The 12,909-nt window shown below is 31.2% G+C and overlaps 2 protein-coding genes across 2 annotated transcripts; one reads left to right on the plus strand and one right to left on the minus strand.

Annotated features, from left to right (window-relative positions):
* Nucleotides 1-1,874: 1,874 nt before the first annotated feature.
* Nucleotides 1,875-3,677, minus strand: LOC108566550 (esterase FE4-like). Its single transcript, XM_017926492.1, has 4 exons — nucleotides 3,498-3,677; nucleotides 3,153-3,435; nucleotides 2,722-3,095; nucleotides 1,875-2,663 (listed from the first exon to the last, which is right to left on the minus strand). The coding sequence occupies exons 1-4, from the start codon at nucleotides 3,675-3,677 to the stop codon at nucleotides 1,881-1,883; spliced, it is 1,620 nt and encodes a 539-aa protein (XP_017781981.1). The 3' UTR covers nucleotides 1,875-1,880.
* Nucleotides 3,678-10,542: 6,865 nt separating this feature from the next.
* LOC108566544 (esterase E4-like) lies at nucleotides 10,543-12,029 on the plus strand (the record flags this gene model as incomplete). Its single annotated transcript, XM_017926478.1, has 4 exons — nucleotides 10,543-10,581; nucleotides 10,643-11,167; nucleotides 11,227-11,692; nucleotides 11,746-12,029. Coding segments are annotated over 4 exons (1,314 nt in total), but the record flags the coding sequence as incomplete, so codon positions are not given.
* Nucleotides 12,030-12,909: the final 880 nt, after the last annotated feature.

The raw sequence follows: 12,909 nt of genomic DNA on the forward strand, positions 1-12,909 counted from the left end.
AAAAGATTTTCGGATCATCGATGGACGCACAAAGTGCGGCCAGGTGCGAAAATATTTGCTTCGGATTTTGACTTTCAATATTAACTTTCATTCATGTGAAATTTAATCCGGATTGAATGCTAGGAAATGGGGGTGGCTTAATAATCTATTTAGATTGGACGAATCGCAATTCTGCAGACATTCCAAATAAGTCAATATCTCAGAATGTAACTAATAAATAAAAATAAGTAAATTTTCTAATAAAATACCGGTATTAATATTTATAACAGATATCCTAGTTGGAAAATAAAATATGTTGGATCTTGACCTTTAATAAAACGGAAAAAAGGTCGATCTAAAAATAAGCAAATTGTTCGAGTGTAAACAAAATGACCTTATTAAATATTAATATCACCTACACGCAACGTTGTATGTTACAAAATGACCTAGTGCTTCCATTTCAAGTGTGTTTCTGAAATATTAATACTAAATCTGTTTCCAAATTTATATATTTTTGATAAATACATAAAATATTGTAAGAAATTGCTGAAAAGAGTCTGAAATCAAAATAAATATATTTTGTCTTTATTTATTTATGTTCAATATTTATCCCAGAATTTCAAATCTATATCACTATATTTCAATCCATCATTATCTATGATCAGACAATTTATTTGATTGGGTTTAACAGTTTTCCATTCGATATTTATCAAAAATTCGTTTATAACTTTACCATTTTTTCAACAAACTTTATTTTCATACTTCCCTCTTCTATTTCAGGATTTAACTCATGTTTCTAAATAAAAGTAATCTTACGTATATTCAATCATTAATAATTTGAATTCTGGTAATTACCTTAGTTATATAATAAACGAAGTTTTTGTATTAGCTTTAAACTGGTACAAGCAAAACGGTTGGACATCTCCGTACTTCGACAATGGATAAAAGGTCTACTCGAGTCGTTTTAACGAATAACTTTATCAAATTGTTGTATTCTATTAAGTAAGGTACTTTCGTTGAAACTTGTTTTCGTACAAATCTCATGATTCTCCTAATTCTTCAATGATCTAAATCAGTGATTCCCAAACTCATTTAGCCTACCACACCCTTTTATGAAAAAATATTACTTTTTTAAATTTTAATAGCAACTAAACAGTTATTCATTGCCCTAAATGCATCTGTGGCAATACTCATGTTTACAAGTCATGTTTAAAATCTAAATTTTAAATATCTATTGCTTATTGCCTAAGTTTATGTTGAAGGAGGAAAATTGTACGGATCGGTCATGCAGAAGACAAACTTAACAACGTGCACTTTGCCCTTGGACAACTAGAAAAATGACACAAGTATGTTTAGATATATCATAGTATTAGTAAAATTAATGAACAATAACTAACTCACAAATTACCTTATAATTTATAACACACGTTCCACTCAAATAGTTACAAACTACATGTAATTTGATGGAAAAAATCCAATGATTCATTAGAAAACGGAAATTTCTAATTACAATATTGAGTAATAACAGCTTATTGAAATAATAATATATTTGAAAAAAAAAGCGATACAACAATTGATTGCTTAATTATTGTTACGTAATGATATGTAAACGTGTATTTTTGCCAATAAACTATTACTTTTATTGTTTTTTTTGTTTATTTATAAGTATTTTACTGTTTCATTCTATTCATTGTGTCGATCAGCTGTTCAATTTTTAATAGGTCGCGAAATGTCAGAAAAAAAATGCACAAAACGGCAAGAACGTTGAAAAACACTGGTGTAGATTATTAATAAACTTTTGTTTACAATGTTTTACATATATTTAATGATAATGTTTAAAAGTTTGATTTTTCATTTTTATTTTTCATAATTTTTATAATATTTAAATGTTCTCAAAATCATCAATATTCTCTGTTATATTTTTTATATAAGCTATCCCAGAAATCGGCAAATTTAAGATCCAAGACAGTGTCGTTCAATTGTTCATCCAAAAAGAGACAATTCATCTCGTTGGATTTGACCTTTTTCCAAACGGCATTATCGAAATCAACATTTTGTCCATCCGGAATTGGCTGACCGTATTTGGCCAAGTTCGTCCATAGCTTCACCATTTTCTCAACGACCTTATCTTCCCTACTGCCAAGCTCTATATCCGGAGTACGCGAATGCTTGAATATGTAACCCAGATCATCCATATGGGCAGCTCCTTTGTACTTTGCCGTTTCCGGAACGGCATTCTTGAACACGTTCAATTTAGTATCGGCTGCGAACTCGTACACGTAGATAGAATGGCTACTTTCCATCTTTCTAGCCAACTGAATTACTGGATACTTGAAGGTAACGTCCGTCAATAGGTGTATTAAATCGTAATCGTATTTGGATGGAAAATGTCCGTGAAAGTAGTATTTCTTAACTTCTTCTATCACCTCCATGAGGATATTCGGATCATCTTCAGTTAAAGCGTGTGGGATATCACTTTGCAATGTGAAATCGTAATGAAGGCCGGCAGTTACTGCAAATAGCTCCATGAAAATTCCTTCCAGCTCCGTGTAACCAATTATGTAAGGCATTCCGACGGACCACGAGTCCTTCAGCATATCGTATGGTCCTGCCGTTATGAAATTATCTTCCCCTGGACCTTCGATAACCAGACCACCATTCCACAGTGTACCAACCCGTGCGAACTGAAATATAATTATAAGAACTAAGCTTGCTTTATTATATAAATTCTTTAAAATTAACCCAACGCATTTTCTGCTGCGCTTTGAAAAGATCGGTGTATGGTATTTTACGCAACTCGTCTTCGATCATTTTCGGATCAACACTCTCAATTCCCAATTTCGCAGCTATCTCCAATCCGGTATTTTTTATTCCAAGCATCCAGGGCACCAAGACGACTCCACTTTGCGAGATCGCATGATGGAAAAGTCCTTTGGACATTGGAGATAGCATGTGCAGATTTACAGCAACTGCGCCTGCGCCTGCACCAAAGACAGTAACAGAATCCTTATTTCCTCCAAACTTGTGAATGTTCCTTTGCACCCATTTCAAAGCGTACACTTGATCTTTCAAACCATTGTTCGCAACTATATCGCTTCCTTCCAAATTCAAGAAACCTAAAAGCCAAAAAAATAAATCGTAGTGAATACAATGGAATATATATTCCACTTTACCAAGTGCTCCTAATCTATAGTTGAAAGCAACAAAAACTACATCCTCTATCATTATATGCTGCGGTCCAATTATATCAGTACTGGCAGTACCAAAATAAAAGCCTCCTTCATGTAAATAAACCATGACGGGTTTAAGATCTGACGGGTTAGTATCTTTCGTATAAACATTCATGTACAAACAATCTTCAACGCCACTTTGAACCCCCAAGTAACTATGTACGCACGTGGGAACATCTACAGTTGCATCTCTTACGCCTTCCCAAGGTTTCACTCGTTCAAGCGCCTAAAAAGAATAATTAAATATAAATTACATTTTTCTTGCAATCGCACCAACAACAAATATACCTTAAACCGGAGTGGTCCAAGTGGTGGTTCTGCATAAGGAATCGACATGAAGGCCAAAAAATCTTCACCTTTGTAATTCTTCATAGTAGCACCTCTCAACTTTCCTCCTTCGGTTTCGACGATATTCTCTTGTCCATCGCACAATATGATAAAACCTAAAATTAAACAAAGAATAATCATTTTCCACTTCAACAAATGAACAATCTTCCAGAAACAATAGCATTTCGTATTTATACCAATTTCTGATAAAATAATCACCATACATTTATAATATTTTCAATGAGTAATAGATAATATTAAACATTTAAACGAACTATTATTATACAGATAAATAATAATTTACTCAAATTATTTTATTGTTTAACTATAATAAATATAAATTTTCCAATTACACATTTAAATTTGAATGAAATTGCATGGAAATAGATACGCTAATATGTATAATAATAGAAAAAAAAAACCTCGATATTGAAAACAATGTACTTAACTCAAAAATTATACAATTTACTTAAGAAATATATCAAGAAACTCTCAAAATAGTTCTTCATAGAATCTATTTTTTAGTTGAAGAGAAATGATACATCTACTACATCCAGTCATTTTTCTTACAATTCATTTTGATCGTTAAGCGAAATGCTTGTTATGTACATTGATATACAAAAATAAGCATTGACAATTTCAATTTAAATGATGTAAAAAAGAAACTTCATTTGAGTAATGAATCAAAATTTCCAAATTTGTAAAAGTAATAATTTTGTAACTGAACAGTGTTAACTGGGCTACAGTTTCATGATTCAAATAGTTTTTTTTTTAATTATATTAAAAACTTTCATTTTTCATTGAATCTTTAAGCTTTTCAGAATATTATTTACTAATACAATCATATCATAATAAAATAGAACGAATGTAAAAATAATGAGTTTAATTTTATATAATTTGTTTTTATTTTAGAAGTTCACAAAACTTTTCTGTTTCACTTTTAAAGTATAATCAAATAACAAAATTCTATGCTTTGTTTTACTGACTAATTTAACATATTATGAAGAAATGTAAAATGCTCCGTGTTATTTAATTTCATACTTTTCTTACATTATAAATCCATAGTAATAGTAATTTTATAATTGTAATTTAATAATGAAACTAAGAATTAAGTTTTATTGCTCAAATTCATAAAATATTAACATTACTTATTAATATTTTAGATATTATGAAATGAAGATTAAGTTATAAGAATTCAAGATGATGTATATAATAATGGTATATAAACTATCTGTCTTGATTACGCTATGCTTCGAATTACAACCAGTAATTTTTCTGTGTTGTGAAACTTCAACGAAAATGTATTGATTGGTTAATGGTTTAATAACGGAGGACCGCTGTTATTAAATGATCTCGTAACATGTAATTTTAGTTCCAACTAAAAATAAAATATGAAGATGAAGATGGCCGACGGATCGAAGTAATGAAATTATTAGTTTCGATTGAGCGATCGAGATAGTGTCGATGAAATCAATTTGTTTTGATGGCAGATACAATCGAGGGGAAAGGTATGAAAGGTAAAGGAAATAAATCAGAGGCAGCTGTGGTCAAGGGCCCGCTGCTCCTCAAAAGATGTAAGAAAGTTGCTTCTCTTCTCGCACACACACACACACAGATCGAACAAAAGACCACCACAACCTGAGAGGTTTGTTCGGCAAATGCGAGTGAATGTGTTTTTGAAACATATATAATATAGTGTAAGTGTGTGTTTATAGCAGAATTCAAGTCAAAGAACAAAAAAACGCTGTTTATGTGCGTTTGTTTTGAATACACAAATTAAGCTCCTACAACACGGTTTCGCTCTAACACGATAAGATTAATTGAGAAAACCATCGTATAACAAACAAACTGTACACAATAAGAATTTTGCACTCATAATTTTATTATGAAAACATAATAAGTTAATGATTTTTTAAATAAAAATGAAGTTGTTTGTATGGATTAATAAAAATTATGGTTTTTATTAAGTTTTTGGAACGTAACACTCTCTGAGTCACATATGTAATAATACTAAATATTACCACAAAATATTGTTGACAAAATTTTCACCACTTTGCCAAGTTGCTGCAACGAATGTTTCACTGAAAAATATGGATATGAAAAAAAGTAAGAAAGTATGTAATATTAATGGGTCTATATCAAAATTCCAACAACCTAAATCCCGACAATGAAATTCGCGACATTCTAAATCCCGATGGTAACAAAATCTCGACATTAATCAAATCCCGACAGCATAAAAATTCCGAACATTTCAGTGGATTTTGGCCTAAATAATAAGAAATAATCTAAAATACAATTAGTATTACTATTAATAATAATAATTTACTTCGTAAGTAGTTGATTTTGATTAATAATATATTTTTTATATTTAATTTACTATTGTTAGATGAAATGTTTTATTGCCTCAAGTACCAACATTGATAGTACTTTAACAGCTTTTTTTTTGGTTTTTGATTATCTGTCAGATTGAATTTTCTAAACAGACAGTTCGAAATATCAAAGAAGTGTTAGGTAAGGATGCGGCTAATGAAAGTTCCGATCTGGTGGTTTTGATCTTGAAAAGAAACGCTGCAGCGGATAGACCTCAAACTACGCTTGAATTAGCAGTAAGGTTTGACATTACTGTTCCAACAATATGAAACCATTTGTAACAAATCTGTAATATTGAGAAGCTGGAAAAATGAGTTGAAATAAACGAACGTCAATTTTTAAACCATATTGACACCTGAGACAAGAAAATAATTATTTTTGACGATCGTAAACGTTTGGCACATTCACCAAAGAAAGCTAATGGTGTCTTGTCCTTCATGAAACCTAGTCAATAGATTACGGCAGATCTCTACAGTAACCAATTAGACGAAATGATGAGGATCTTGAGATTAAGATTGGTGAATAGAGACAGGTCAAATATCTTGCAGGACAATGCTTGACCATATAGAAACAGAAACTCTCTGACACCTACTGTATTCCTCAGAGCTTACACCAACTCTCTACCATTTCTTCTAGACATTGGACCACTTCTTTCAAAGAAAAATATTTAATTCACAATAATTAATGTTTGTTTTTAGCTCATATTGTCCAATAATGAAGAAATATGGGGCATCATGTAAACCTCATTACAATTCATGTTGAATTAATTATAACCCTTTAGTATTTTTCTTACGAATATCTGAATCTGAACCAATTAACATGTATTTGAATCTGCCACTGAATGTAACTATGCAATGACATTAAACAAATTTATTTTTATATCCTAAATTAAAGACTATTTATTACAAACTAGTATCAAAACTATACGAATACCTAAATATAAACATTTAAATTTCTGGCATAAAATTGGCATTAAAACAATACAAATCTAATCAAATAATTTAATACTAAACAACTATCAGATATTGTGGTTATTGAAAATCACTGTAAAAAGTTGAAAGTTTATGAAAATTAACATTTCTTACATTTTATTTTGGAACATGAATATCTTGAATAACCTCATCATAATTCAGATTTTAAATTAGAGTCCAAATTCATGTGATTATTAATATCATTTATGAAAACATTATTGCTGTATATATAGTAGAAATTGAATGTAAATAAATAAGGAAATCCTGACAACATTAGCATATAAATCCACGTCCATTGGATTTGTTTTAGTGCCTTTCGCTCCTATTTTCTCCATCCGTGCACTCAGACGACGGGCATATAGAACGAAAATGGTCGGTAAATGTTATGTAAAGATGCCTGTCCGAAGGTGGAAAAATGATGTGCGAATAAACTATCAAAAAAAAGGGGAGTATAATGTAATTCGGAATATAAATATAAAAGGGGGGCCGCCGTCAGATGGAAGTATGAGGAGCGGGAATGGATTTGAATAAGCAATAAGTCAACCCCAGTGAATACACATCCACATACATACACCTCTTATTTGTTGAATAAGAAACATGAAAATAAATAGATGCTTTTAACTAAAAAACGTTTATTTGATTTTCCTCCTTTTTTCCCTAAATAATAACATTCGGCGAGGAATGATTCCGGACACGTATGCAGCAGACTAGATTTGCGCACACCGCTCCTCCCGTATCTACTTTATTATTTAATTTTTAGTTTTATTTTCGTTGCCGGCTCGAGCGAGAATTTTATCTACGTTTTTCGGGATCCTCTGCTGCATGCGGCAGCCAGGAAGCGCCGCATCCTTTGAATATATTTCAGATAAATATTGTATGGGGCTGTGTTATCTATGCATAAGAAAAAGAGAAAAAAAATATATATATATCCCCGAAATATTGGACAATGCACGGCAACGATTTCCACTCGTATAGTCCTTTTTACTGCCGTTGCATAATCGATTCCAATGAAGAAACAGAAGCAATACAACCCTCCCATTCGCGGATTTCCATTTCGAAGCAATGTTATTTTTTTACTGTTATTTTCAGTATTATGATATAAAGATGAGAGATACAGTTACCAAGTATTTTAGAGCAAAAGAACTACGGATGATTTGGGTTGCAACAAAACTAAACAAAATATGAATTATTCCTTATTTAAGGGATACATTTTATAATTTAAAAGTACCTTAGAACTAAATATTTTTAATATAATATAAATGTTATTACTGATTTTCACATCATATTTCTAAATAAATGGTTAATTAGCCACAGCCTAGGACACACAGGGTTCTTGGTGTCTACAAAATCATATTTTTCTACCCAGAACTTTGGTTAACGTTACCTCTAATAACGATACTTTGATATAACAAAATTCGCAACTTTTTCGCCAACAGAACTACCTTTAAATCTTGAACATTAATCAATTTAATTGAAATATAATATATAGTGGAAATAAACGTCACTATAAAATGCTTAAATGCAGTTTGGCGCAAAATATAGCCAGAAAAAGTAAATAACATCGAACAAATTAGAAATAAAGTTATTAACCCGCACTACGGGTGGGTCAGAGGTTGACATTTTGGAGGTTGACCTTCTAGCTCTTCCAGTATTTTCTAGTACACTTTTCAGTAGTAGCGCAAAGCGAGCGAGAAGTACTTATTTTATTTCTAGAGAGTATTTCGGGTCATAGTGACCCGTCTATTGCAAATACGTTTTTGAAATATCATCAATATTTGTATTTCAAAGTGTAATAACTTTAGTTTCATCCAGTTGCACAACACTAGTGTATGATGAGACTAAAGCAGATGAGGATGCACTCGTTGAAAAATGTGGCAATGACTTTATTTCATTGTATATTAAATTTCGCTGGTGTGAACAGTAGAGTTATATATGAATACTAGCCTTTTGGAAAGAAGAATTCTGTCATAAAACACTAAGAACCTGTGTTGTATGAACCATGATCTGCATGATCGAATGTGCAACTAAAAGATTCCCATAAATCCTACAATTTCAATAGCAAATATTATGAAAGAAATAGGTGTTTTTTGTCCAAGCAAGAGCGATAAGTAATCATCAACGTTTTACAAAAGACCAATTTGTTCTACTTGCTCGAAAACAAAATACCCAAACTGTTCTAAGCAATAAAACCTGTTTTAAGTGTTGTTAAATTCATTAACTAATAAGAATTAATCTGTGTTTGATGTACAAAATAAATGGGTCATTTTGACCTATAGGTAGTATTTATGTGTTTGTAATGATTACACGTTAATCAATCTTTTATATAATACTACATATTTACTAAATAACAATACATTCAAATTTCTGTATGGACAATTTCAAATAATTTATCCAGTCTGTTGAAATATTTTCATCGTTATTAATAACAATATAATAAGGTTTAAGATCTTTGTATCTTTAACCGGTCAGTAAATAATATAAAATAATTATATTTAACTTCATAGAAATTAATTTTATATTATTTCAGTTTATAATATATTTCAGCATTTTCAACATTTTTTTTTTATCTCAAGGCACATTTGAATCTTTAGTTAAACTTCCGCAGCACACTTAAATAATAATCTTTGAATCCAATAAAACCTGCTTTCAACAAAATTTCTTAAATTAAACTCAACAACTTACTTGACCTACTTTAAATTTTATAGTTTTTAACTATAATCATTCAATTATATTTACTTAAAGTATAACGCAACCTTGTGTTAGATAGGAAAATTGGGATAGTAAAAGAATGATTGGTTATAGGCAACCACACATACACCCAAAGAAAATATCTTCTTTCCTTCGTCTAACATCTTCATTTAGCAGACGAAATGAAAATATCATTTGTTGTTATAATGACAATTAACTTAAGGTTGGCAAAGTTGTGTCAATAGACACCACAGAAGACAGAAGCCTGAGAAGAAGAATATGACAATTGAAATAAATTATTTAAGTATTTCTACATTAAATTAAACTGTATAATAAGAAAGTAATGCAAATCATTTATTATAGAAAAGCATACATTTACACATATTAATAAAAGCAAATTAATATATAAGAGGCTAATTTACTTATATTCAAAGAATATTTGTATCCACTAATTTCTAATTCCAAGTTGTAGCCACACGCAATTTAAAAATACGGATATTAATTTCACACATGATTACACTGATAATATGAAGAAAAATAAAACGATTAATATATGTTATCGCATGGTAAGCTATCTAGTACGAGAGTTATTTAAGCCAAAACATTAAGAAATTTGCTCTCAATTTCAACTAATTACTAGCAACTAATAGATCTATTAAGAATGAAGCTGAACTGTTTAGTAGTAATTTTCGTGGTCAAATTAGTATTTGCGTTAAAAATTGATCAAGGCGAGTTAATCGGTACTATTTCGAGTGATAGAAAAGGCAACGAGTTTATAAGTTTCATGTCCATACCTTATGCTCAACCTCCTATAAATAAATTGAGATTTACAGTATAAGGATTGATGAAGGTTTCGATCATATTACTAATATGTCTTCTTCCAGAATCCTCGAGAAGCTTTACCATGGTTAGGTGTATTAAATGCCACAAGATATTCACAAGCATGCAAGCAGATCAGCTTTGGAGAATATATTGGAGAGGAAGATTGTTTGTACCTAAACGTTTTTACCCGAAATGTAAGTATTTCACAAAAATTTAAAATCAATAAATGTTTAATTTGAAATTATTTTTTTTTAGATTGAATCATGTGAAACTGATCTAAAACCAATTGTGGTTTTCTTCCACGGTGGCGCGTTTCTGGAAGGATCGTCTTCATTATACGGTCCTAGGTTCCTAATGACCGAAGATATAGTCCTAGTTACAGTCAATTATCGACTTGGAATATTCGGATTTGCCAGTTCAAAGGATGGTAAAGTATCAGGAAATTTTGGTTTGAAAGATCAGAATATGGCTTTGAGATGGATACGGAAAAATATCAGGAAGTTTTGCGGTGACCCAGAAAACGTTACAATCATGGGACAAAGTGCCGGAGCAGCGAGTGTACATTTCCATGTACTCTCTCCAATGTCGCGTGGTCTTTTCAGCAAAGCAATTTCCATGAGCGGTTTCAGTGAGAACCTATGGGTGCGTGGTACGCGAGGATCATTCGAATTCGTAGCAAACAAAATGGGTTTACTGAAAAACACGACAGAGGAAACGCTGAGTATTTTAAGGGAAACTTCTAGTAGAAGCATTTTGCAGAGTTTGTATACAGATTCGTTGGTTGGTTTTTAAGAAAAGATCAATCAGATGAAACTATTTTTGTGACACTTTATTTTTAGAACTTGCCCATACATGAACCGTACCTATATGGGGTTATTATCGACGGGGAATTTGTTGTGGATGAGCCAATGGATCTTATCAGATCTGGAAAATATAATAAAGTGCCATATTTCTTCGGTTACACAAATAAAGAAGGTATAATATACCATGTGTTCAATATATTGGAAACGGGAAAACTTTTGGTGCTCACAGACTTTAAAGAAATGTTACCGAAAGACTTGGATATGGATATGAACGAATTTGAAGATGCAATTAAAAGCTTTTATTTCAATAGTGAAGATCCTAGCGAAAAAAATTGCGAAAATTTTGTTGATTTGGCGTCGGATCTTTGGTTCCGGATTGGTTACGAGGACGTGATCAAAGCGCATGCAAAGAACGGAGATATGTTATATTATTACAGATTCAGTGCTGATTCCAAAATGAACACTTTCAAAAGATTATCAAACATTACAGCTGCTTTTACAGGTAACACAACTAATTGATGTTGAATATGTAAATAGGAAATATATTTCGTTTAGGTGCTTCACATGAGGATGACGTTAGATACCTTTTCAACAGCGATTTAACGCCAAATATAGAAGCAGGAAGTCGTGAGGATGTTCTAATCGACAAAGTAATTGAGTTCTTTGTAAATTTTATCAAGTTTGGTAAACCTTCGGATCATTGGCCTCGTGTTACCAACGATCAAATGTTTTTCTGCGACATTGGAGACAATTTAATATGTGGAAAAAATCCGGACAGGGATCGTCTTGATTTTTGGAACAATCTCTACAAGAAACAAGGATTAAAAAAAGCCCTTTAAGTAGATAAATATGAATTTACAATAATAATAATAATATATTTGTTGACAAATCTAACTTTAACAGATCATCAAAAAAATATTGTGAAAATGAGTGTTTTTAAATTTATAAATAAATATATTTATGTATTTTGTTTCTAATTTTTAAGTTTTCGATGAAACTGAAGATAGTATTTATTTGACACAAAACCACGGAGCTGTAATTTATTATAGGCAACACATCATGCACATACAATACAAAAGTCTGTAATACAGCGTTTCTCAACCTATGAGTAGCGACAGATATCTTATTTGAAATTTTTATCATTATTCCTTGATTTTTTTTATTGATTTTTGAATTATTTTGATTTTTTTTTGTCTGTTGTGTGGCTATCCCAGTGGTTCTGCCCTTATTGATCGCGTGGACAAGTACTTTTATCTAACATGTTTTGCATGTCCTATAGTAGTTTGTTGATTTTTCTAAGATATTTCAATATAATTTCGCATTGTCCTATGCCATTAATGTAGCTATGCTTGTTGGTAGTAGACATCTATATTTTATAATTCTCTTTCGGCCCAATTTCTACCCCTTTCGGGTTTAACAGCCACCATAAATTTTGTGAATCGAACCAACGCTCTTTCGTATCAGATGTACGTGGTACAGACGACCATAGCCACATGGCTACGGCCGCCCTACATCTATATTTAATTACGTATTTCAATAATTGTAGTGATTCATGTGTGACAGCGGTCGGGGAACTTTTTTAACCATTACTCCAAAATATTATTGCGTAAGTCGATATTACCCTCCCCCATTCTGAATAGAAAACAATTAATGTAATGTAAAACAATTTAAATAAACATTATTTATTGAATTAATTTGCATTTACATATTTATAAAAAA

The sequence above is a fragment of the Nicrophorus vespilloides genome, unplaced genomic scaffold (genome assembly GCF_001412225.1).
Source record: "Nicrophorus vespilloides isolate i.1.1-1 unplaced genomic scaffold, Nicve_v1.0, whole genome shotgun sequence".
In the NCBI taxonomy this organism is placed as follows: domain Eukaryota; kingdom Metazoa; phylum Arthropoda; class Insecta; order Coleoptera; family Silphidae; genus Nicrophorus; species Nicrophorus vespilloides.

Bases quoted from the DNA above. Each gene is read 5' to 3' on its own strand.
- LOC108566550 (XM_017926492.1), bottom strand. From the start codon at position 3,677: ATGATTATTCTTTGTTTAATTTTAGGTTTTATCATATTGTGCGATGGA. The intron at 3,096-3,152 runs GTAAAGTGGAAT...TTTGGCTTTTAG, and splicing joins CTATAGATTAGGAGCACTTG to GTTTCTTGAATTTGGAAGGA. The intron at 2,664-2,721 runs GTTAATTTTAAA...ATTATATTTCAG, and splicing joins CGCAGCAGAAAATGCGTTGG to TTCGCACGGGTTGGTACACT.